At 61.7% G+C, this 25,613-nt stretch overlaps 1 protein-coding gene across 22 annotated transcripts in view; it reads left to right on the forward strand.

Moving 5' to 3' along the window:
- PCBP3 (poly(rC) binding protein 3) overlaps window positions 1–25,001 on the forward strand; it is a 206,488-nt gene extending 181,487 nt beyond the window's left edge. For 13 of the 22 annotated variants that reach the window (XM_028492737.2, XM_028492740.2, XM_055086473.1 and 10 more), the window contains 11 exons: window positions 909–941; window positions 1,297–1,413; window positions 2,235–2,366; window positions 3,160–3,288; window positions 6,326–6,469; window positions 9,285–9,326; window positions 18,836–18,914; window positions 19,352–19,411; window positions 22,263–22,315; window positions 23,105–23,274; window positions 24,372–25,001. In XM_028492737.2, coding sequence (XP_028348538.1) covers window positions 909–941; window positions 1,297–1,413; window positions 2,235–2,366; window positions 3,160–3,288; window positions 6,326–6,469; window positions 9,285–9,326; window positions 18,836–18,914; window positions 19,352–19,411; window positions 22,263–22,315; window positions 23,105–23,274; window positions 24,372–24,408 — 996 coding nt within the window. In that variant the 3' untranslated portion in view covers window positions 24,409–25,001. Of the gene's footprint in view, window positions 1–908; window positions 942–1,296; window positions 1,414–2,234; window positions 2,367–3,159; window positions 3,289–6,325; window positions 6,470–9,284; window positions 9,327–18,835; window positions 18,915–19,351; window positions 19,412–22,262; window positions 22,316–23,104; window positions 23,275–24,371 lie in introns of those variants that run through there. The other 9 variants (XM_028492734.2, XM_028492742.2, XM_028492743.2 and 6 more) reach the window with 9 other exon arrangements.
- The last annotated feature ends 612 nt before the right edge of the window (window positions 25,002–25,613 follow it).

Consider the following 25,613-nt stretch of genomic DNA (forward strand, 5'->3'; position numbering starts at 1 on the left):
CCGGACCAGGGCTCGAACCCGTGTCCCCTGCATCGGCAGGCGGATTCTTAGCCACTGCGCCACCAGGGGAGTCCCAGGAAGGTAATTATTGGGTGAACTCTGCCTCTACCGGGGTATCCCAGGGGGACAGTGAGGTCTGGAGCACCCCTGTGCAGGGGGTGAGCCGCACACGGTGCGCCAGGCGAGCGGTGAGGATCCCACTGGAATCCTGCCCCGTCGCCTTCAGGCTGCACCCCCATGAGGCTGGTCGCAGAGCTCCCCGTTCTCCAGCCCTGTGGGAGCTGGGGGGGGGGTCATCCCCCGAGGCAGCCCCGCCGCCCACCTGCCCTGGTGGCCAGTCCTCCTTCCCGGGTTTGAGAGCTCAGGACCAATTTCCACGTGCATTCCTGGGAGCAGTCTCCCACCTCCGGCCTGAGTGCTGGTGAGCCCATTCTCAAAGAAACGTTCCCCTGGGGAAAGTGAGCGCTGCTTCGGAAGCTGGGCGCGTGTAGGAGAGAGGTGGGCCGGGACCCCGCACCCCCGTTCCTTGCGACCGTCTCTGGCTTCGCTGGTGCCTCGTGGTCCCTGAATGGTGGGGAAGCGCCCGGAGCTCAGAGCCGGGCTTCTTTTCACAAGTTCCTCGTGGGATCACCCGAGGGCCTGGTCCCCGCTTTGCCGGCCGTGAGGCCGGGGGACGGGTGCAAACCCGCCCCGTGGAGCAGGTGCCCAGGCCAAGCGTGGAGCCGCATCGGGTCCCTGGGGCCAGGTCTGCCCAGCCCACAGCCTGTGCCCCGGGCGAGGTGGCGGGCCGGCCGGGGAGTCACGCATGTCGGGCCCGGAGCCCACCTTCGAGGGCTGGGGCTCCTGGCCTCCCGTGCCTGTGGTGGAAGCCCGAGTGACCCCCTCCCTTGTCTGAACCTCTGTTCCAGAAAGGAGAGACCGTGAAGAAGATGCGTGAAGAGGTGAGCTGGCGCCCTGAGCCACGTGCTGTTTCTGGGAGGGCGGGAGGGAGGAGGCCAGGGCCTCCTAGCAGCTCTGCGTCCTGAGCGGCCGGGACCCGCCGGGAGCCCCGCATGGCAGGGGTGTGAGCGAGGGGTGGCCATGCAGAACCCCGAAGCGCACACCAGCAGTTCAGGTGCCCTCCCGGTGACGACCGGGTCACAGCCAGCGCAGTAGGACAGGACCGGCCATCGGTGCTGAGGCTCGGGCGCCACCAGCCTGCAGGAGTCCCCGGTGGTCAGTAGGCCCTAGGATCCAGCCCACTGCCGGCCCCAAGGCTTTAATCCAGTTTCTGGGGTCTGCGTACCTCCCTCCCAGAGCGGGGCAAGGATCAACATCTCAGAAGGAAACTGCCCAGAAAGAATCGTGACCATCACGGGCCCGACAGACGCCATCTTCAAGGCCTTTGCCATGATCGCCTACAAGTTTGAGGAGGTAAGGGGCGCCCCTGGGGAGCCCTGTCCCCGAAGAGGGGACCTCTCAGCCCCTCTGCCTCCTCTGCCTCCCCGGGGACTGCCCCCTCCGGTCCACCTGGTGACAGGCCAGGGTCCCTCCTCCCCTAAGGCCCCCCTCCCTCACTGAGCGGTCCCTCGGGGCCTGCCCCCAGAGCCCGAGTCCTCAGGGAAGGCCTGGCGCCGGCAGTGAAGCGGCCACGTCCGGGCCTCAGCCCTGTCCACAGCAGCTGACCCCCAGTGTGTTTAGCTTGGCTCAGATGTGGACAGGCAGAGGGAGACCCAGGCCCGGGAAATCTACACGCATTCATGTGTCTGTGCACTTTTGTGTACGTCTGTCAGTGAGTTCAACCTTAAGATTTGTATGTGTTTCTGACATTTTTGAAATTGCTAAAAAAGTTATCTGGAGATGCATTCGGTGTCTTTACTCGAAGGGTGAGCAAGCTGGCGAGTGAGTCCTCCGTCCAGTGGATCACCCTCCGTCCAAGCCCCTCTCTGCCCGCCAGGCCTTCGGGACAGAGGTCGGACCCTGACCAGGCACCCTGGGGGTCTGCACCCCACCCTGCGGCGGCACCACTGCCCAGACGTGCACGTCTGGGGGTCCCCTTGTGTTCTCCAGCCGCCTCCCTCGTCCCCTGAGCCTGGCCTGGCCTCGCGGCCCCTGTGACCAGCCCAGCCCGGCCACCGTGTCCTCCCGCTGTTCACCCAGCGTGCTTCTGCCTCCCCCGCGTCCTCGTCTCCCCCACCCCTGACAGGGAGCCTGCTAGGCTCTCGCGGCCGACGCACGTGCCTCTCCCTCCGCAGGACATCGTTAACTGCATGAGCAACAGCCCAGCCACCAGCAAGCCCCCGGTGACGCTGAGGTTGGTGGTCCCCGCCAGCCAGTGCGGGTCCCTGATCGGCAAAGGCGGCTCCAAGATCAAGGAGATCAGGGAGGTAACGAGCCCTCCCCGCCCGGGAGCCGAGCGCCGGGGCCGTCAGGATGTCCCTAGGGCAGAGCACTAGCCGGGTCCCTGCAGACCCTGCAGCACAGAGCTTGCAGCAGGGGAGGGACGAGCCACAAGGCAGAGTGACCGCGGGAGCCCCCGCTGTGGGCGTGACGCAGAGGAGCCCGGGCCTGGCTCCCGGGACGCGGCCGTGGCAGCCCTCCACCCAGTCCTGGGCTCCAGGGCACGGGCTCTGCCCCCCGGGAGGCTCCTGCACCCACTGCCAGGCCCCGTTTCTTGAGAGTCGCTGAGCCATCCCGGCTGGGGTGGGGCTTGCCTGAGGTGCCCACCTCCCCTTCACAAGTTCATCTCCCAGGGAAAGCCCGAGGCCTTCCGTTCCCCAGAGGATGGCGGCCCCCAGGCTTGATTCCTTCCAGGAAAGACGGCCACTCGCTTTTGGCCCCATGACTGGGATCCTTCTTTCTCTGTGACCTCAAACTCCAGAGAGAGAATTCCACATATTTGAAAACAAACCCTGTCTCCTGAGATGCCGCTCCCGCGCCCCGCCTCGCCCGCCCGGCTCCAGGTCCGCGGCGCCCTGGCAGCGGCGGGCCGAGCTGGATGGGGCTGCCCGGGGGCTCCAGACGGAGCGTGCGGAGGGCGTGGGGGGTGACCTGGGGCAGCGTCGGGGGGTGTCCCAAGGCGTGCCGCGCCGTCGACGCCCCCGGGGGCACCCAGGAAGTGCCGCTGCGGTGCACACTGCCCCGCTCGGTGGGGCCCCTTCCAACGCCTGGTCTCTCCAGTCCACAGGTGCCCAGGTCCAGGTGGCCGGGGACATGCTGCCCAACTCCACGGAGCGGGCAGTGACCATCTCGGGGACCCCCGACGCCATCATCCAGTGTGTCAAGCAAATCTGTGTGGTCATGCTGGAGGTACAGTCTGTCCACAAGTCCAGGGCTTCTCGCTAGCCTGCCCCTCCCTCCGTGCCGGCCGGGGCTTCTGAGCGTTGGAGGCCTCGGGGCCCTGACGCTTCGTGCGGCCAGGGTCGCGTGAGGGCGGGCCTCGGGGACGGCCTGAGTGAGAGCCGTGCTGGGGCGCAGGCTCCATGGGGGGGCAGCCGCCGGCTCCTGCCGCCTCGGCTGGGTCGGTCGTCTTCACTGGGGATCCGGGGAGAGAACGGGGACGCGGAGAGCATGAGCCCCGCCCCTCATTTCGGGAGTCCATGGTGGAGGGCGTTCAGCAAAGGGCCGGCCCTTAAAAGTGGTGCAGCTGTGCCCTGGGGCCAGGTCTGGGCTGGAGAAGCAGACGGAGTGAAGAGGCCCAGGCCCCGGACAGGACCGCCCTGCCCTGCGTGGGACCAGCCTGCGGGCATCGGGCGTCGGAGCCGCCGCCGAGGTGCAGTGGGCGGGACTTGGGAAAAGCGCACGAAAATGCCCCACCTGTGAAGACGGAAGAAGTAAACAAAGGATTAAGCAAAGGAGGAGCAAGGAAGGCACAGCTGAGAGGAAAACCTCTCTTGAAATCTGAGGGGAGACCCAAGATGTAAGTTTCAGTCACTACCCAAACTGCTGCAAGATCCATTGACGCTATCAGTAATAGTTGCTGGTCTTCCTTCAGCTAAAATGAAGCCGTCGTGCCTCAAACGAAAGGTTTCAATGCCTGTGCTGGTGGCCCGGCCACCTGGGCCCTCCTCGCCCATGCCCGGAGCCCTGACGGAGGGTCTGCCTGAGGTGACAGCAGTCTCCCCCAGGAATTAGCCTCGGGGGGGCGGCGGTGGGCTCTCCCTCTTTCGTACTTGACTTGGTGTTAAAGCACCATGTCCAACTCCTTAGAAAAAAATTTGTATCGTTTTTATTTTCCGGAAGTATGATATTAGGAAATCGAAAATATTTTTCTAGATATTTTGTTCTGAAGCTTTCCCCACCCGCTGGTCACGGCGAGGATCGCTGTTCTCTTCAGTCCCGGCGCTGGGGCCGCGAGGGGCCGTGAGGGCGGGTAGCGAGCAGGGCCCGGCACGCCTAGTGTGGCAGATGCCCAAGCGGCCCGGTGGGCGGCGGTGCCCGGGCGAGGCGGGGTGGCGTGAACCGCTCCAGGAGGGACGCCGTCTCCGATGTCCCCGACGAGGTCAGAACAGGACATGTGGGCTCCTCAGGACCCCTCCCACGTGGCCTTGCTTGTGCCACGTTTGTGGTCAGACGTGACCCCCACAGGAAAGCTTGACCCCGTTGGCTGTAGGGCGCTGGTGCCCCCAGGGCTGTGAAACGGTGAACGCTGCAGCACACGGGCAGGCGTGATCGGTCCTCGAGGGGCGGGGACGAGGCCTCCCGCCGTTGGTGTCACGAAGCCCCCGGAGGCCGGAGCAGCCGCTTATGGGGGAGGAAGCGTCACCGCAGCTAGGAGCCCGTGGTCCGATGTTAAATGAAGAGTGACTGGAGTTTCGGGCTCTGGGGTGGGGCGCTCCGCCCATGAAATCACTACCGAAGGAGGGAGGGCTGCTCGAGGAGTGGCGGGTCGGTGGAGAACGCGAGGGTCGGGGCTGCAGCCCTGGGTGGGGGCCGTGTGCTCAGAAGGCCTCCCTCCACCAGAGGTCAGCTCGAAGGGAACTGGGCGTCACGGCCATCAGGGCCAGCGGAGGGTGGGCGCTGCCGCCGGCGGGGTCGGAGTGCACCATGGAGCAAGGTGACAGTTGAGGCTGAGAAGTGGGGAGCCCACCCCCCCAGCTCAGGGATGGAGCGGGGGCAGCAGCTGGACCGAGTGCTCCTTTCGCAGCGGAAACGGTCACTCAGGGTAGTCACGCTTCCTGCCCAGTGACCCCTAATCGCCCTGAAACCACAGAGAACCCCGCTGCAGAGGCACCTGGACGCGACCTCAGACGAGCCGGAGACAGGAGGACGGGAGCCCAGCGTCACCCACACGCGGTCAGCACACGGGCCCTCGAAGCAGCCCCTCTTGCTCTCCACAAGGTCACGCAGCAGGCCAAGGTCACACAACGTGTCAAGGTCACGCAGAACATCCAAGGTCACACAGCGGGCCAAGGTCACACAGCACACATCCAAGGTCACACGGTGTGCTCAAGGGCACGCAGCATGGACAAGGTCGCGTGATGTGGCCTGGGCTGCAGAGTTGAAGCTGCCAACCCCTCTGCTGTCCCCACCTCCCTGTGTGTGTCTTGGGTTGGGTCACTCTGAGGTCACACCGCCTAGTGGCTGGGCCTGGGTGGGCAATGGCCTCAGGAACTCCCAGCAAAGACAGGCTGCCCTGGTCCCTGAGCTCTGTCTCTGGCGGGTGGCGCTGCTGACTCAGGACTCCCGACAGCAGCCCGGGCCCAGCCCTGTGGACTTTGCTCCCAGGGAAGACGGTCACCCAGGCAAGGGGACAGGGGAGGGCCTGGTGGCTTCTGACCAAGGGCTGTGGTTGACATCATCAGAATCTGGCCGACTTCTGGTGCTTGAGAATATCGTTCACCCCAAGATATGAATCCTATACTTCTGGACACAGAATAATGAAAGGAAATTGTAGCAAATTGCATCACACCTGTGGACTAGTTCACTTGGACTCTAAGGTGCATTAAATGATGGCTCTTTTTTTAAATAGTGACGTTGTATGTTTCTAACTTTCCCGTGACGATGCCGACAGAACGTCAGCCCAGGCCACGCGAAGCCCCGGCACTGGCACCGAGTCCCCAGGGGCTCCTCCCCGAGGACTGAAGGAGGGGGCGCGCCCCTCTCAGAACGCGGCGCCTGTGCTGGCGCCTGGGGAGGGTCGCGTGCGCGGGCAGGGGCACGGCCGCCCGCCTCACCCGTCACCCGCCGCCTCCTGCTGGGGCTGTGTGTAGGGCGGTGGTCCCTGGAGGACCTGGGGGCTGGGGAGGGCGGGGCGGCGAGGGGGGAGCTCGGAAGGAGGCCTCACGACTGCCGGGCTGCGAAGCTGCTCTAACGCTCTCTCTCCCTCTCCTGTCCCTTTTCCTAGTCCCCACCGAAAGGTGCCACCATTCCCTACCGCCCAAAGCCCGCCTCCACCCCTGTCATTTTTGCAGGTGGTCAGGTAAGAGCCGACCCGCTCTCGGCCTCCACTGCCAACCTCAGCCTTTTACTGCAGCCCCCGCCGCTGCCCGTTAGTGCACTCAGGTTTTCTCCCTTCTCACGTGCACGTGTCCCCCGCGCACGCTGGACGCAGAGCTCTCCTGGCCCGCAGCCAGCCCTGGGGTGGACGCGCGCCACCGCGAGAGAGACCCGCCGGGCAGCGTCCGCAGACAGGAAGGGCCGAGGCGGACGCCCTGTGGGGTCTGGGCCCAGGAGGACCCTGGTCCGGGCTCAGGCCTGCTCAGCCGGGCAGCCCCGCCCGAGTCGAGCTCCCTGGTGTCCTTAGGAAGCTCGGAGGCAGGAAGGGCTGGCAGCGTCACCAGGGCTTTTATGACTCCTGGTTGAGGCAGCTCCGACTGTAAGAACTGACCCCATCTCCCCTGAAATACACGTTCCCGGCTTCCCACACACGAGATCCCCCCAGGAGCGTGTGAGGGACGAGGATGAGGAGCGGCCAGCTGGGCGTCCCGTTACGGGACGACCCTCTCTCTCCACGCTGCCCCGCGCTGGCCGCAGGCCCAGCAGGCCGGCCACGGCCACTTCACTTCACACAGCTGCTGCTTTGGTGGGAGCCCCTGAGCTTTCTCTCCCGCCAGGGAGGGCCTGGAAACCAGGGGTCACGGAGACATCTGTCTGAGGCCAGTGGTTGGCTTAGCGGGACCTGGAGGGGCCGACGGGGGCCACGCCTTGTCTCTTGTGCCCTTGGGCGCGGGGCTCAGAGGCGTCCGCCAGGAGCTCGCTTTGTCCCTTCACAGCAGGGTCACGGCAGCCGCGGGCGAGGGACTTTGAAAAGGCCAGGCCAGTGTGCCAGGAGAAGCTCTGCGTCCAGGCGGCAGCGCCGTGTGCCTTGTTCAAGGGAGAGTTAAGACAGAGACTTCCCAGATGACCCAGGACGGGAGGGCCGTGAAGGAAAAGAGGCAAATACAAACCCTCCACGTTTTTCTCTGCTCCGTAAAGGAACCTTGTCCGGTTCCTCTCCCGCTGAGCCCCGTGAGGTGAGGGCAGGGTCTGAGCTCCTGCGGCAGCATTTGTGGCGAGTCCCCGGGGGGAGGGGGCAGCGGCTCCAGCGGCCCCCGTGGTTCAGGGCCGCCGCAGACAGCCCGCCTCGCTCAGAGCTCCTTTCCTGCCGCGCATCCGTGATCGGCGGCAGGTTACTTACCGGCGCGGCCTCAGCCGCAACATGCGAGGAAGCCCGCGAAGATTCCACATGGAGAAGCACGGGCCTTATCCAGAGGGGAGGCATGTTAACCCGAGCCAGAGCCTGGCAGCCTCTTGGGCCCGGCCCAGCCCCAGCCGGCAGAGCAGGGCGTCACCCACCCCCCAGTCAGGACGGCGAGGTCACCCCCACTGCGGGCTTCGCGGGGGCTCAGCGCCTTAACCCAGCGCCTGTGCCCTGCGGACAGGTAGTGTGGCCAGTGACTGACCGGTGTCACAGGAGGGTCGCGGCAGCGCTGCAGGTAGCGGGCAGAGAGGTCGCTGTAGCAGGCCCCGGGCCCTCCCCGCCCGCGTGCAGGACGCCTGCACACCCAGGCTTCAGAGCCTCCCGCCCTGCCCTGTCCCTGTGAAGATGCCCGCACGTCCCCGCTGCCGAGAGGCACTTCCTGCCGTCCCAGCAGTTTCGGTCCGTAAAGATTTCATCCAGACGGAACCTGTGACCTGTCGTCTGTCTGTACCTCTGCCCTGCAATGATGGTGGGCGGCCCCTGCACCTCCAGTAGAACTAGAAACCATAACACCTGAGTGATGAAAAGATAAGTCAGAAACTGAAAGTGTCTGGGATAAAGAACTGCCAGTCGGGGAGCACACGGGCTGCACTGTCCCAGGGCCTGTCCCACTCGGGGACACGTTGGCGCAGTGCCTGGCGGCGTCCCACGGCGCCGAGCACGCACAGCCTCCCCGACGCGTGGCGTTTCTGATCAGGTTCGTTTCCTTCCCCACGAGGTGCCTGGGCCCCCCCCACACGGGGGCTCTGCGCCTGCCCCACCTGCAGGCCTAGCGTGGCTGGTGCCGTACTTTCCACGTCACCCAGTCCCAGTGGCAAGTCTTTGTCTTTACTCTCCCTCGACTCTGTGTGGTTCGTTTGTCTTTTGGCTGTGAGTTTCTGGAAGCATCTTGGCTGAGGGACTGTTGAGGCAGGTGGGGCGGGCGGCGGGAGAGGCTTCGGGGCCCACACACGCGCCGCGGCTGCTCTGAGCCACTGTCCTGAAGGCAAGTGACACGGTGAAGGCAAAACAAGCCCCCTCTGGGAGCTGTGCCACCAAGAGCGTGCTGCCCCCGAGTCACGACGGCCACCGGTCCTCTGAGGCCGGAAGACAATCGGCCAACCTGTGGCTGGTTTGGGTGCATTTCTTACTTAAGTTTTGAGTCACCTTTTAAAGTTTTCTGTTTCGTTGTTTGGGTTTCTCGGAGTAAATATTTTCTGAGGGTGCTTACTCTGGCAGCCCATTAAATTCTCAAAGGGTTAATAATCAGTGAATCTATAGCGAGGGTCAAGCGGATCGTTCTTAGATACTGTCAGTTGAGGAGAACGGGGCGTGAGAGACGGAAGCCATCTGCCTGGTCCTTCCCCTCCCCCCCGCCCCGCCCCGCCCCATCGTGTGTCTGGTTGTAGCTCCAGCCACCGAGGGACCCGGGAGGCTCGATGCCGGGACCCGGCCCCCAATCTCTGCACCCCGGGCCCCGGGAGGGTCGCCTCTCCTACGTGAGGGGGGAAGGCCTTAACCAGAGGGCCCGGGGCCTGCTTGCAGGAAAGCCCTCCCCGAGGAGGGCCCTCGTCCCGCAGGGGAGGCCGCGGTGGGGGACACATGGCTGCCGCTTCTCGAGCTGACGGTGTCTCTCTCTCTCTAGGCCTACACGATCCAGGGACAGTACGCCATCCCCCACCCAGATGTGAGTTTTTACTCTGTCCCTTCACCTCTCTTCTCGTCACCACTTCCCTCCTACCTGCATGCTGCTGTCAGTCGCTACTAATATTAATATTACACCGTAATATTAATACTGTTCTCAGTGTTCCCGGCCTGTGTCATATCCATATGGCCCTGAGTAACCTTTAGTCTCTTAGCACTAATGCTGCTCCTGTGGAGGACTTGGCCTGATGTCCAATTGTTTTGATTGTGGCTGCAGTCCGGCTATTCCTGCGCACTTGGGGCCTCGGGCGGGGGCCACCGGGCTGCTCTGTCCCCGGCGCCTGTCCCGGTGGGCGGGGACAGCTTGGGCCCTGTGGGCACCTGAGCAGGCAGCTGATGTGCCATCAGCAGGTTTGCCGGGATACCTTGGATGGGCGTTTGAACAACCGGTGAAGCTACACGCTCCCTTTCAGGCCCCAGTCGGAGCAGGGTCCATGCATGCACGAGATCCAGGCCGTCGGGAGCCCCTGCGGCAGACGAGGCCCTGTTCGAGCGTTAGGACGCGCTCCGCGCCCGGGGCCGCTCCGGACTGGGTTCCAGGCTGAGCACAGCGTTGGTGCTGGAGGACTGGATGCCCCGAGCACGCTGCAGGGGAACCGCAGGCCACAGGGCTGTAGATAGGCTGGGCCGTGAGGTCTGCGCTGCTGGCCCGGGCGGCGGGGTGCGGGGAAGAGAGGGAAGAGGTGGGCGGGTTTGTGTGCAGCGGCCGCAGGCACAGCAAGCTGAGCTCCGACCCGAGAAGTGTCCTCCGTCCTGGGAAGGCGGGTCCGCGTGCGCTGCTCTCGGAGAGCCAGTGGGGGGTGGGCTCTGTCCAGGCGGGGGGACCGCAGGTGACAGCGGTGCCCTCCCATCTTGTGCAGACGCTCGCGCTTTCGAACCGGCAGGTGCAGAGCCGGCCGCCTTAAGACGTAAAGTCAGGGCAGGGAGAGTTATAAGAATTCACTGACACTGAGTACATGTATGTATGGGAAGTACAGAGATTCAATTCACTATCATTGCAGGACATTTCTATTGAATAGAAAAGAAAATCCGACGGCTTTTCCTTTTTAAAAAAATCCTCCTTAAGCAACACACACGAACCAAAAGTCAGAGAAAGCTGATGGAGACGGGGCTGGGGGCTGTCCTGATGCCACCGGGGGGCTGCCTGCCCTCCCCATCCCAGGCGACAGTTGGCTGTGGCCCAGGGGACGGCAGGTGCTGGAACCTGGGGAGGGGCCCGTCACCCCTGTGGGGTGAGCAAGCGTAGCACTGGTGGGATCGGGACGGGCACCGCGCCGTGCGGCTTCCGTGGACCCCAGTAGAGCGCCCGCGTGCGGTGACGGAGGTCAGGGGAGAAGCCGGTGTACGGGGCGGCACGGCCTTCACCCCCCGTGGCTGGTGGTCTCGTGCCTTTGGAAGAGTGTCTGTGCGAAAGCAGACTCGGAGCCCAGCACGCTTGGCGGTCTGGGCCATGAGGGGCGCTTACCCCAGAGCAGGTCTGAGATGAGGCTCAGAGCCGCAGCCCGTGGCAGACCTGTGCTTCCCTGCTGCCCGAGGCCTCAGCGCCCCAGGCCTGGATTCCTGGGCTGCAGCTCCCGGTCTGAATTCCCTAGGCGGGGGGCACACGCACCCAGGGAGGCCGAGGGACTTTGTTTGGTTTGGTTGATTGGTTTTTATATCAATTGATTGTTTGGCTCTTTCCACGTGATTGTCTCAGTATCTCTTAAAAATGGGTAGTTTCCCTTTTTTTTCAGATTTTAAACTGATTTATAGCTAGCTGTTACATGGTTGCCTCATTGAGTTTGATAGAGATTTGAAACACTTGGTTTTTTACCGTGAAAGGGCTTTTGTGCAGGACCCTGCCTTCTCCAGAACCGCACGTGTGACGGAGCAGCTGTTAGGACAGAAGAGCAGGACTCTGATAAACGCTTTTCTTGCAGGAATGGAAAGTCGAAGACTTGGACCATCACTAAGAATCGTTCAAAACAAAAGAAAATGGTGACGAGTGACCATGGCCAGGAAGGCAGTTTTTTCTGAGCTTAATATTCAGGAGGAATTTTTAAAAAGCTTCATTTCTTAGAACGCAAATATAATAATTACAGGAAGTACTAATTTATTTTATAAGGTAACTGAATACACCATTTGAATATTTCAACCCCAGTGGCTGACACACACCCCACTGTCATCTCAGCAGCTAATTCCTTCCTGAATCAGGCACAGACTCTGAGAAAATCCATTTCTTAGAGCTGAGCATTTCTTCATCTAGAGCTAAAATGTGCGTAGTTTTTCCTGCTTTCTGGTTTAACCTACGTAAGAATCAGGGCCCCACCCTCACCAGTCTATCCTCCAGGTTCTCGCCTGCCTCGGCCCTTGTTTTACCGGAATCCTTCTGGAAGCTCATGGCTCTCGGGCATTCGGAGAGGCCAAGGACTACTGGATGACTGGGCCCGTCACAGCTGCAGGCCTTGGTCACGGCTGGTGGCCAGAATGCTCCAGGACGGCCGCCCACATGTCCTGCCCAAGGCGTCGGGTGTAGTTTCAGACACGAGGAAGGACCATGGTGGCCACAACTCAGGACGCAGGAGCAGATGCGAAGCCTGGACAGACCCAGCATGGCCGCCGCCGCTCTCTCCTGCCTCCGCTCTTTCTGTCCCTGTACTGATTACACCAGGAAGAAGTTGGTTTCTTCTGGGAGAAATCAGTCAATGTCAGGCATGCCCTCACGTGTGAATCTGATTTCTACTTTTCAAAGTTTCCAGGCCACCCCTTCCTTAGCATCCCCTCGTTCAAGGGGTGCTGGAAGCGAGCAGAATTGAGACCAGAAGCCAGCCGGGCCGGCGGCCTCCCTTGGAGCCTGGGCTGGTGAGGACGTGGGGTTTCGAGGGGCCCTCGCCAGAGCTGGGGGCCAGGAGCAGCAGAGCTGTCGGTCCCCGCGCCGCTGGGTCTCAGCAGAGGGTGTTGAGTATCTGGGGGTAGATGGGCGCCGTGTTAGCAGTGGGAAAACTGGAAACGAGTGAGTCATAGTAAGTAGAAGAAGCCAGTGGGAGCGCACAGCTAGATCCCGTGTGGACGGTGGTCCCTGGGGCTCGGCTCACAGTGGACACAGCCGGGGATGGAGTGCCTTCCCGGCCCACCTCCTCGGTGTCCCCCTCCGGGAGCCCGCAGGGAGGTGCCATTGAGGCTGCTCCTAGCATCTTCTAGTGAGAGCCCTGCACGGCCACCCTGCTGACGCCCGCACCTCTGGCTCTTTGTTCTTCCAAGATCGGAGGATCTTCAATCCTCTCCTTTCGCAGCTCGGAGTGGCGGGGAGGCACCCCGGCCCCACCTGCCGCAGAGCAGGAAACAGGGGCAGGTTAACTCTTGCCCCCGCCCCTCTCCCCGGGGTTGCACACCCTCTCCTCAGAGCTGAGCTCTTCAGTGGCAGGGCCCTCAGCCCGCCCCTCCCAGAATCAGAATCTGCATTTTCACAGACCCTGGGTAACTTATTTGCACGGAAAGTCTGAGAAACACCGATAAGGAGGACTGAGAAGGAAGAACACAGATCCAGTTGAAGTCGCAGGGTTAGAGGATAGAATGGAGGGAGGGAAGCTTCTAAGAGATGAGCACAGAGAATTTCTCAGAATCAATAAACAAAAAAGGGCTTCCCTGGTGGCGCAGCGGTTGAGGGTCCGCCTGCCGACGCAGGGCACGCGGGTTCGTGCCCCGGTCCGGGAAGATCCCACGTGCCGCGGAGCGGCCGGGCCCGTGAGCCGTGGCCGCTGAGCCTGCGCGTCCGGAGCCTGTGCTCCGCAACGGGAGAGGCCACGACAGAGAGAGGCCCGCGCACCGCAAAAAAAAATAAAAATAAAAAATAAACAAAAAAATCCTCACATTCAGGAATCCCAATAAACCCCCGACTAGATCAACCAAAATCCATTTCAGACGCGTCCAAGTAAAGCCACACGACACCAAAGACCAAAAGTGAATCTTCCAAGAGGAGAGAGAGAAGGAATATTATAAAGGAGCAATTGTGGTGGCAAAATAAAACAACTGTCAACCTAAAATTCAACCTCCAGAGGATCTCCCAAGTTACAGATGTTTTCAGACAAACAGCTGTGACCTAAGGGATGCCCGTCGGTAGAAGGAGAGTGAGCCCAGAAGGAAGGCTATAAATGCAAGAAAGAATGTGAGCCAAAAAAATTACCACTTCTTTCCTTAACATAAGCACAAATCATAAAGAAAACATTGATATTTTTGACTACATTAAAATTTAAACACTTGGGTCAATGAAAACAAACTTTGTAAAATCAAAATCAATGCTGTCTAATTGCTGGGATTAACGTAACAGAACTAAATGGGCACCAACAGCCTACGTAAGGTTAGGGTGTGGCTGAGGGGATTAAAACATCCTGTAGGTCATTGTGTCGTTCAGGAGGAAGGCAAAGAGACTGAACTAAGACTAAACGTACGTGTTAAAATTTCAAAGTGGTGACTATCAGAAACATGTTCACTTTCATAACTTCCATAAAGGTACGGAGGGGAGAGTGGGTGACAGGGAAAGGTTAATCAGTACAAAGGAAAGGGAATGAAAAAAAAGAAAAGAAACCCTTGAAGATCAGGACCATTAAAATAAGATGACAGAAATTAGTCTACATCTGTGGGTAATTGTGATCAAAGCGGGAGAAACTTTCCAGTTAAAAAACAAAGGCTGTCAGAAGGTTTTTTAAGAAAAGCTAAACAAAGAGACAAGCAAACAAAACCAAAAAAAAATGTCAGTTTGTTTTTCAGGAGACACACCTAAAGAATAAGGACCTAGAAAAATTAAAAGAATAGAAAAACTATTCTAGGAAAATACTAACCCAACGAAACAATACACCATTATTATTATTAGCAGGGAAAAAAAAACTTTCCAGGAAATTACTTCGTCATTACTTATTGATAAATGCTTCACTAGAAGATAAAACGATTTAAGTCTGCAGCTAAAACATAGCTTCAAACATATATAAAGGAAAAAATTAACAAACCATTAAGAGAATTTAACAGATGTTGCAGTGGAACCTTAAGAGACCTCTTTCAATGAAGGCCAAGTAGACAAGTACAAAGAGATTCTGACAGTACGACGTGAGCCCGAGTGAACCGACGTGCACCGAACACTCCCCCAGCACAGCTACTGAATTCATGAAAACGTTTACAAAGCTTGATCACACACTAGACCGTAAAGAAGACTCACCATCTTTCAAAAATTGGAATCAGATAGATGACTCTCTCCCCATAGAGCAATTAAATTGAAATCAATAATTAAAAGGTGAATTTTTTTTAAAAATCTTGTCGTTATTGAAAGTTAGAGAAGACCAGAGGACCACAGTTAATGGAGAGACACACGATCCTCCTGGAAACGACACCAAAGATCTTCCCAAGTTGAGTGAGGTACGGATGCAGTACAATTGCACACAAAATCCCCGCAGGCTGTTTTGAATTTTACGTGAAAGAGCAAAAGCCAAGAATCATCAAGCTAGTCATGCAGACAATATCTGATAGGATAGTCTTTACAACGTAAACAAAAAAAACACTGCTTATGTACCAAGAACTTCAACACGAGAGAGAAAAATTTAGCACTTTTAGAAGAAAACGATATCTTTCAGTTCACAGATCAGGGAAGGATTTCCTAAAACAGAAGCACAAACCATAAAGAAAATAGTGATGAATTCAACTACGTTAAAATTTTTAAATTCTGTTTCTCTCAAGGCTCCATAAGGAGAGTGGGGGAAAGATCTTTTCAGCACATATAATTGGAATAGGATTAGTATCTGAAATACATAAGTTTGCGTGAATCACCGAAAAACAACCCAATAGAAAAATGGGCAAAAGACACAAGCATTTCACAGAAGAGGAAACGGGACTCGCAGACTAAACCACGAGGTGGCCCGTCCCTAGATGTGAGTGCTGGTGCGTGGCATGTCCATCTGGTGATGACTCGTGGAGCTGTGTGCTTATGAATCCTTCTGACTTCAGTATTTGTCTGTGTTGAGTATTTGTCTATGTTTTATGTTCTGACACAGAGTTAAGTGGAAAAGGCAGTTATGGAGAAATGTCTGTGACGTGACGCCTGCCCCCTGGCTCCGCCCTCCACCCTCCCCTCCTATCTTCCCTCCCAGTGGTTTGTAGGCACTGGCCAGATTAGAAAGTCTGATTCTTTTGTTTTGTTTTGTTTTACGGCAGAAATATCTCAAAAAGTGGGGAGTCCCCTTAGCACTTACTGCTGCTGCCTCCTTTACAAATGTAGGAATGGAGGCAAAGTTAAGGCCGGAGCCAAGACAGAGAGATGCCAGCTGACACCCATCCGCCCACCCACTCGAGGGACGGGCGCTCCTCCAGGCACCACCGTCCGGTCAGTCCTTCCCAAGATGTCACTTTATATTCGTGGGTGCCTGAGGGGGGATCTCTTTGCTGGTGTGGCCACTGTTTCATACAAAGCAGCAAACCCATTGCAGTGGGACAGGTCAGGGCCTGAATCACTGAACTTCTGAGTGCCAGACTTCCCAGGCGCGAGCGGAGCCCACCTCGCGGGTTACCTGGCTGTGCCTGTAACACGCGTGGCCAACGGGCTCATCCATTTAACTGTGCGCAGGTGATGGAGAGACCAGAGGAGCACCCGCGGGTGCAGGGGCTGTGGGTGGCCAGGTGGGGGCGCCCCGCTAGTTTGCGATGTTCATTCACCCCCAACTCACTCACGAGGGCAGCACTTCAGCCTGCCCATCCCTCACGTGGCTCCGGGCCTCGCAGACGGGGGCACGAGGCCCACGGAGACCAGATGTGCCCATGTCCACAAAGCTGGTCAGCGTTGGAGCCGACTCGGACCGGTTCTCCCGCCCCCAGAGCCCAGCTCTCCCCTGCCGTCTTGACCAACGCACAGCAGTGCACTCTTGGAGACTCGGGGACAGATAGGAGAGGGCCCTGCCCTCATGGGGACCACGCCAGCCCGCCGTCGGACGCATAAGCCTGTGACGGGGGTAACATCGCAGACCAGCAGCAGAGAGCAGCCTGGCCAAGGCCGCTTAGGCCCTTCAGGTGCCGCAGGGCCGCCCCTCGGCTCCCCGCCGGCCGCCGGCCCCCGGCCGCCGGGTGAAGGGCTGGAGCCCCCAGGACGCCAGTCCCGCGCCAGGCGGCTCTTCTTGCACCAGCGCGGTGTCCGCACGAAATCCCGGTGACGGCCAGAGCGGTGGCCTGCCTGCCCTGGGCCGGGCTCTGGACAGCCAACTGGATGTTTGTTGCCTCCAGAGACGGGGTTCCTCCCCCATCCTAGGAACTTGTGTTACCTCCTTGTGAGGAGACCTTAGACCCGGTCCCAGCGCTCCGTGTAGGTGGGCTCGGGGCGCAGACCCCGCCCAGTGTCCTCGTGACTCGGCGTGACGACGTGCTCAGGAGAGGCGGGGTTGCAGGGCCCAGTCGGTGCCCCCCACACACACCCTCATGCCCCGACGCCCATGGTCCTTGCCACCTTTCTGACGGGCCCCTGGAAAGAGGAGCCGTTGCTAGGGTGCCCGAGCCGCGCAGCGGGGTCTCCCAGCTTCAGCGCCTTCCCTGCGGGGTCACCTCGCCCGTGGCATGGCAGGTGCGGGTCCCCTCACACCTCTTGTCCCCAAGACTTGGGTTGGTGTCCCCATAGCGGTGTTTCCCGGGTGTGCTCTTCTGACACCTTTCTCAGGGGGCTTCTGTGCATGTCCGCTCAGGCCACGCTTAGCCCAGCGGTGTCAGTCACCGGGCAGACCTGCCGGGCAGCAGGTGCGCTGTCAGCCCCCGGCCCCACCTCCCCGGGGACTCTCAGAGCTGAATGTGACCCCGGGTCACCACGTCCCCTCCCCAGAGCTGCCAGACATGACAGCTGAATCTGGGATGAGGCCGGTTCTCTCCGAGCAGGCCCACCGCCCGAGTGGGGAGAGGCCTGGGGTGGGGGAGGGCTGCTTTTACGGTGGGCTTACCGTTTCCGGGGAGGGAGGGAGGGAGGGAGGGAAGAGACAGCCCTGCACTGGCAGATGCTACAGGAGCGGCCAGGAGACACCGAAGTTTGGCTGCAGCGACAACCCACCCACATCCCAGCGTCTGCACAGCGGAGGTTCTACCAGGAAGGTGTGCCCGGAGGCCACAGGCTGGGCACAGCTCGGCCCCTGGACCCCGACCTGTGGATGCAGGAGGAGGCCGGACTGGCCGGCCAGAGCGCCACCAGCCCTGTCCCCACGGCCGCACCTGCTGGACATGTGAGGGGGGTGGGCGCTCGGGAGGGGCCCCCGTGGGGCAGCCGTGATCCCCCACGTACTGGGAAGGGGTGTTCGGCATTTGTTAGGAGAGTGCGCCTGGCCCCTGGGGGGCCAGCAGCATACCCGCTCCTCTGTCGCCCGAGGGCTCGCCCGTGAAGGCCAGGGACGTGGATATTCCAGCGCTCGTACCTGCCCCCACCCCGACACATCCTGCAGACTGGGACCCACGTGGTGACTGGTCAGACCCTCGCCTCACCTGGGGGTGCCCTCGACGCTCCCTGGGTGCCCACAGCTGCCAGCCGCAGGGGCTCCGTGGAGGCCCCATGCCGGCCTCCAGGCTCTGGAAGCATTCAGGCTGGGCTTCCTTTGTGAAGGTTGGGAGTTGAGCGCACGTCCTGGAATGTCCTGGCCCTCCCTCTGCTGGGCTGGAGATGTGGGCCGGGCCAGTGGGTGAGCCGGGGCTGAGGACGCGCCCGGAAGTCTCCAAGGCTGCGGGGTCCCAGCATTCAGACAGCCCCTATTAGGTGGCCAAGGCTCAGCACGTTTACCTTTATCTTCTGTTATTTGTAGTGTTTATTTAAGAAATGAAGCTCAGATAAAATAACTAAAGAAACTGCATTTCAAAGCCCCCACCAATGTCTAGTGGCTGGGGGATGGGGGCCAAAGGGCAGGTGACAAGGGATGGGGCACGGGGGGTGGGGGGAAGGGGCATAGGCGTGGGACCCCCCCATGGGAGCCCTGCACCCTCTTGGCGGCCCTTGCAGCTCCCTCAGTGGAGCCTTCCAGCACTGCTTCCTGTAATCCTGGAGGCCGCAGGGGGCGGGTGGTGGGCCCCGCAGGTGGCCCCTCCAAGTTGCCCCATGGGTAGAGCGAGGGCCTGCGGGGGAGGATGCCGGCCGTGGAGCGGGCCAGGCCCGGGGCCGGGGCCAGGTTTGCAGAAGAAAGCCAACCCACCGGTGTGAGTGGGTCCCGCGAGTGACAGCGTGACGTTGAGGCACTTGGGGCCCAGCGGGTCCTGCTCTGTGGCTCTAGACCCTCCCCGCAGAGCCCGGGGGCCCGCCTGGCCGGGGGCGGGGGGGAGGACTCAGTGCGCCTGCCAGCCGACCGCGGCCCATTGGTTATCCCAGGCCAAGTCCTTGCGTGCTGCTGCGTCTCTGCCATGTGTCGCACGGCCCCCTTTCTATCTATCTGTGCAGACTTCCGTGACGCGTTTTTAATTTGGTGTGACTTGTACTCGATGACAATAACCTTCTTAGCTCTCGTGTCCCTCCTACCCCAGCAGTTGACCAAGCTCCACCAGCTGGCCATGCAGCAAACCCCCTTTCCTCCCCTCGGACAGACCAACCCCGCTTTCCCCGGTACGTACCCAGCCGCCCTTTCTGACCTCCTCTCTTCTCACCCGGGGCCTTTCTCTTTCTGAGCGAGCGGTCTGTGTTCAGGGCAGCGAGTGGAGCAGTACAGCTCTGGAGTGAGGGCCAGGGACGCGGCGCCGCGCACACTGCCGCGGGTGGGCGGGGGTAGCTCTGTGCATCTCCGTGACGGGTCAGTCACCCTACAGCTGGTCTTCCTGAAGGAGACGCCCCCGCCCCGAGGGTCCACCCTGCTCTCTGCTGCCCGCCGGCCGTCGGGGAGGCCCTCCTGCAGGAGGTGGTGCACCCGCAGGGCGGCTCGCCCGGGACGGCGCCCCGTAGCTCAGGGTGCCGCACCAGTCAGACTTTGAGCTTCCCTAGTTGAAGTGACCTTGCTTCTCTCCTTGAGGGCAAAACATTAAATCTGTTTCTTCTTTGCTCTCCAGGAGAAAAGCTGCCTTTACACTCCTCCGAAGAAGCTCAAAATCTGATGGGCCAGTCGTCAGGTAAAAGAAAACCACGCTAAAGGGAGAGCAAGCAGGCCAGGAGGGACCTGGCGGGAGGAGGGGGCGAGGGGGCTGCTGGCCGAGCGCCTCGGGGAAGGGTCGCCGGCGCCCGCCAGGGCCGGGGCCCAAGTGGCTGGCCCCAGGAATGCACACGCGGCTCCCAGCTTCCGCCCCGTTCCTGCTGGGAGCATGGTGGGTCGGCTCTGACTGGGCTCGGGGCACAGCTGCCCTGTCATCCAGAGGCCCCGCCTGCATGTCATTTACTCTCCCAGTGGCTCAGCGTGTGGGGGTCTGGAGTGAAGGGCTGACCACGCTGTGTGCCGTCCACAAATGCGTTTCCTGGGAGATGAGATCACTGTGGGCTGGATTTGCACTAAAACGCTCCCCGGACAGGGCAGGGCAGGGCAGGGCAGGGCAGGGCAGGGCGTGGATCCGCAGGTGCTGTCACCGAGGCTTGGAGCCGTGGGCGCGGCCCGCTGACAGGCCGTGGGGGAGCAAAGCCACTGGAGGCATGTGGCCCGGACCTGCCAGGCTCCCTGGGAGGGAGGCGCCCCCCTCGCTCCCACCCCACCCACACGGGCCTTGTGAAAGCCTGGCTCAGAGCGGAAGAGCTCGTGCCGGCTAAAGGGGCGACGCGGGAGAGGACTGCTGGCCGCGGTCCTAGCTGTCGCCCCCACTGGTGTGTTCCGGGCCTCAGGGTGCGTCCACCCCTCACCCATCCCTCGGGACCACGTGGGCCCAGCTGAGACCACGGGGCTCAGGAGGCGTCTCTCCAGCCGGGCCCCCAGCTCTGACGCCCCATGCGCTCACTGTGGGTTTCCTCTCAGTGCAGCCTGTCATTAAGTTAATGAAGAATTGAATGAGTGAAAACTAGAGAACATTTAGAGAATGTTTCTGATTATGGAACTGGATACCAACCTTTACAAAGTTATGCGTCTGGTGATAATACATGTTTGGGTGTCTGTACAGCTTATAACGCGATTGCAGATAATTGCCCAGCCATCGTCTCCAGGAGACGACCTGGGGACTCCCAGCGCCGGGCTTACCCGGGACACACGGCCCCCACCCCACCCCGACACGGCCCTCCCAGCACAGCCTCGGGGGCGTGGGACCCGTGTTCACATGCCCCTGTGACGACCTCCCTCTCCAAGGCCCCGTGGGACCCAGAGCGCTCACACCCCACACTTGCACACGCACGCGCACGGTCCCGCCACGGCCGCGGGTCAGGGAGGCTGGGCGGTGACGAGAGGTGCCTGCTGGTCGTCCTCCGCCCGAAGGCCACGCCACGCCGCTTCCCAGGCAGCTGGGGTTTGTGTTGGGGAAGCAGCATTCACGACCCATGAGAGGGAAGCTCACCACTGGGTTTGACTTCGGCACCTTTTAAACGAAGTCCCCTTGATCAAAAATCATAAGCTGGGTGAACAGGTGTGACCCCCCCAGCTTGTGTCACCCAAACCAGGAGGCACCGCACGGGACTTGGGACCAAGGAAATCTCTTAAGTGACATTTTAAATGTCACTAAAGATTGAATGTATATAGATGGTTGAACAACTAAGTAACTGTATTGAAAATACCTTTATGAAAAGAGATAAAGAACAGAAACTCCAGGTTTAGCTGCGTAACAGAAAAATGATGGATGGTCTGGGGTGAGTTAGTTCGTTCAGCATAGCTGAGCCCCTGCTCCGTGGGCCCCAGAACAGGCCCGGTCTCACCGGGTCTCTGTGTCCTCGACACCGATGGCCACGGCACATCTGGTTCCGGGGACACACATGCCACGGAGGAGGATGCCTGTGGGGCCGGGGGCCGGGCAGTCGCCTTTGTTGGGACCCCTCGGGGCCTTGTGGGGATTAGCCTGAGGGGCAGGGGCCAGGGAGGGAGGAGCGTGGGGTGGGACGAGGTCTCAGGTTCCGGAATATTCCGAAGGAGCGTGAGCCGGGCCTGCGATAGTGTGCCACGGGGAAGGTGGGTGGAGCTGGGGGCTCCGGGGCTGGGCTGGGCTGCGGGACCCACAACACTGGGACACACGGGTCTGGGGCAGGAAGAGCGGGGTCTCGGCTGTGGGCTTTGAGGTTGAGACGCCTCCTGACGGGATGGAAGCGCCTCGTACACAGGAGTGTGTCTGCCCCGGCGTTCACCCGCGAGGGCAGACCCTGCCTCCCCTCTGGGCCCCTCACAGGCCCCCTGCGTTTTGCGGTCACTGTTTCCAAAGTAAGTGTGGATCTTGTCCTTGAACCCTGAGAGGCTGGCTCTGATTTGGTGGGTGCTGAGCTGACATTTGTAAAGACAGAAGCTGGGCGTGTGATGAGCTGGGCCTGGGTCTCAGCCTAGGACGCCCTGTGGAAAGGCACGGCCTCCCCTGCCCGGCTCTCGGGCCTCCCTGCCCCCCACCGGAAGTGCTGCCCGGGGGCGGGGGCGGGGGCCACAGCAGCGTGGGAGGGAACAGGGGCCGCGGAGGAGGCCTGCTGTCGGGTCTGGGGGAGGGAGGGTGGGCACCCAGGACTGGCGTGACCAGTGCGGCCCGTACCCGGGGCGCCAGGCAGAGCCACCAGGGTGTCTGTGAAGGGCGTCTCGAGAGACTACACAACACGGCAGACAAGTGACATCATGTCGTGCCCAGAACGAAAAAGTGAACCTGCACCCTGCTGGGTTCCTTCTCCTTGTTTGAGAGACGCTGGGGTCGGGAGGGTGGTGGCAGTCTGGGACTGAGCGCTCACAGGCCCCGGCCCCCGGCTGTGCAGGCCCTGCCCTGGGCAGCCCCCGGCCCTGCCTGCCTGCCGGCCCAGCGGGGCCAAGCGCGGGTGCAGCAGGAGCAGCCTTCCGCCTGCCTGACCGTCTCCCCTCGCCGTGCCCAGGTCTGGACGCCAGCCCCCCCGCCAGCACTCACGAGCTCACCATTCCCAATGATGTGAGTATGCCGGGCCCGCCCATCCTGAGCCCATGTGTGCCCCTCCCCCTCCCTGCCCTGGTTAAGCAGCTTAATGCCCATGGGGGTGGGTGATGTCACCCCCAAGATACCAGCCAAGGAAGCAGCTGGTGGCGCTTCAGGGTTGATTTGGAATTCCGATGCCGGAGCTGCCTGGGGACCCCGGCTGTCCCCGTTTGAAGGCCCTACCCGGTTCAGGGTCAGCCCTGAGAGCAGGTGGCCCAGAAGCGCCCCATGGGCCCTCGGAGGGCCCCACACCCCCCTCACACGCTCAGTTGTCTCCCAGCCATCCTCTGGATCCCTGGTTTGCCCTAAGGATATTGACTCCGATCCCCAAACCAAGACAACAGGGCGGGCGTGGGGCACGCGTCCTAGAGGGGCAGCTGCCTGAGGGCGGCGTGGTGATGGCTGGGGACACCGCCTCGCCAGCTGCCGTGCCCACTCCAGCCCGAGGGCGTGGCCTAGGGGGCCAACGTGGCCTCGGGCCCACAGAGGACGAAGACGCTGGGCCAGGTGATGCGGCCGCATAACCGCTGTGTCTTGATTTGTCGGACTTCTTGCGCTCGAGGCCAAGCAGAGGCCAGGCACCCGCGGCTCCCGTCCTCCAGCAGGAGGGGGTGGGCGTGCCTCTTCCCTCTGGAGCCTGTGACGTGCTGGGGGTGGGCGGGCCAAGGCAGTGCCTCCTGCAGCTTCCCCAGCCCCAGCGGCTCGGCGCCGCACACGGGCTGCGGTGGATTCTCCTCTAAGAAGCTCCTCCGTCCTTTCTTCCAGCTAATAGGCTGCATAATTGGACGCCAGGGGACCAAAATCAATGAAATTCGACAGATGTCTGGAGCTCAGATCAAAATCGCCAATGCCACAGAGGGGTCGTCAGAGCGCCAGATCACCATCACGGGGACCCCGGCCAACATCAGCCTTGCCCAGTACCTCATCAACGCCAGGTGAGGCCGGCCAGCCTGCACGGGGCTGCACGGGGCTGCCTCCCGGGGCTTCTCTCTCCCGGCTGGGCCGGGTGGGGGTGGCGCGTGGAGCGTGACGGGGAGTCTCCAGGTGGACGCGGGCCCACACGCTCCTCTGCACTCTCACACCTGACCTTTCACCGCCGGTGGTGCCCGCGCGGCCCCGGACAAGTCGCTAGGCGTTGGCGCCTTAGGCGGCAAACTGTGGGGAGCCCAGCGTGCACCCGGACTCGGGGCGTCTGAAGCCAAGCCTCTGAGCCTCACCCTTCACAGCCACAGGGAGCTGTGAGGGCCGGCCTGCGTCCTGCCTGTCCCTGTGCGGCGGGAGGGTCTGGGCCCTGTGATGGCACCGCCAGCCTCGTAGCTGTGCTGCCAGCTCTGCACACCCGGGAGGTCCCTGGGGTTTGGAGCCGCGGAGGGGCTGCTTCACTGGCCTTTCCTGGGACCTCCGGCCTTCTGCGCACGGGGACAAGCTGGGGGTGGCCCGGCCAGCACCTGCCCGGTGCCTGCCCCACGTTCTCTGCTCGGCAGAGGCCTGGGTCTGGGGTCATCGAAGGTCAGCATAGAAGGCTCTGTAGTTTCAGGAAACAGGTCACTGGGTTTCTCTGTTCTCACACCTCTGTGCTTGTAAAGACCCCCCGACCCCGCACTTGGTGGGCGGCTGTCAGGGAACCGTGCGGGGGTCTGAAGTCACGCTCTGGGGCAGAGGGCGGAGCTCCTGGGCATAGCGGGCCCTCCCTCGGCCTCCCTGCTGAGGGCACCACACCCGAGAAGCCCCCGGAGCCAGGGCACAAGGGCCCGCCTCCCTCTCCCCGGCAGCACCACTCCCAGAGTGGCTGTAGAAACGGTGTGGCAGCCTGGGCCTGTCCTGGTGGCTGTCGTCACCCCCCCACGTGGTGACAGGTACACGGGCCCCTGGGGCGGGGAAGAAAGGCCCCGTGGTTCTGGTCCCCGGTTCTCAGCTGGTGGCCACTGCGCTGTGAGCCAGGACCGTCCATGGCAATGAAGAGGGAGGGGCAAGGCTCTAAGGACTCCTCCGTCTGTGAGGACATGGTGACCTGTGCCCTCGTCTCTTCCAGGCTGACGTCCGAGGTCACCGGGATGGGCGCGCTCTAACCCCGCCGACGTCCCCACCGCTCGCCACCTGTGCAGACCGCCCACCCCCTTGCAGATGTAGAGGTTTCTTTACTACAGAAGGTGTCTGTGCCCTAGAGATGCACCCACAGCGCTCTGTGTCTGTGAGCCCCCGGCTCCTCCCCGACGCTGCTCCAAGTTCATTCACGCCCGTCTCCTCACGCGTTGGCATGCCGTGTTCATTATTTTAAATGCTTTGGGGCCACTCCCATCTGTGACGTTTTAGAAACGTTGTTCCTTAGTGTCCGTGTAACTGTTTTAAGACTTGGTTTGCCATTTGGACGGCGCTTCCCGCAGCCGGCCCCTCCAAGCCCAGGAGCTGTGGCCGGCCGCAGGGAGCTGCCCCTCCCCGGTCCCTCGGCCTCGGCTCCCGTGGCCACGCGGGTCAGCGCCGGGCAGGGTGCACGTCTCCCTTTGTCCGAGGGCAGGAGAAAGGAAGGCTCGGGGTCCTGACCCGGGGTGCGGGGCGAAGCTGGGGTGCTGGGCCCCGGGCGTCTTCGGGGCTGAGAGTGGGGACCGGCCGGAGGCGCCTCCGCACCGCGTCCCGGCTCAATAAACGTTGTGCGCTGCCCCTCGGTTCTGGCCCCTCTCTGTGCCCCCCGCGCTCAGACCCCCCCCCCACGCTTGTGCGGCCGCCTGCCGCCCAAGGAGCAGCTCCTTCTCACCCAGATCGCGCTCCCACCCTCTCCCACCTTTAAACAAGTCATTGTCTGACTTCCACGAGTCTTCTGGTTTTACTTTTGCAAAACTGCGTGGGGGGCAGCGATGCAAACCCCAGCCCAGCGTCGGGAAGCAAGGCTGCTGCCCCGCCGCGCCCCGGGCACCGTGGCCCCTGCGCTTCCCAGCGGGAGCCCGCACGCACCCTCCTCCGGGCTCAGCTCGCCCGTGCTCACCCGAGGAGCCCGCTGCGCCCCTCTCGGCGCTGAAGCCCTGGAGGGCCCAGGCCCGGGGCAGACGGCTCTGCCTGCTCGTGTCAGATGTGGGCTCACGGCCCCGAGCCGGGAGGTGAGGCCGGGCCAGCCCCACGGGGGGCACCGCCCTCCCCGCATCGCTGGGAGTCCGCGTGGGCTCAGGGCCCGCCCTGGTGCCCGCCCCTGGGCAGGAGCCCCTCCTTGTCTGCCGCGCTCCCCGGACTCCGGCCAGGCCTCCGGTGCTCGGGCCGCCCAGCACACTCCGCCGCCCTCCCT

The sequence above is a fragment of the Physeter macrocephalus genome, chromosome 8 (assembly GCF_002837175.3).
Source record: "Physeter macrocephalus isolate SW-GA chromosome 8, ASM283717v5, whole genome shotgun sequence".
Classification (NCBI taxonomy): Eukaryota; Metazoa; Chordata; class Mammalia; order Artiodactyla; family Physeteridae; genus Physeter; species Physeter macrocephalus.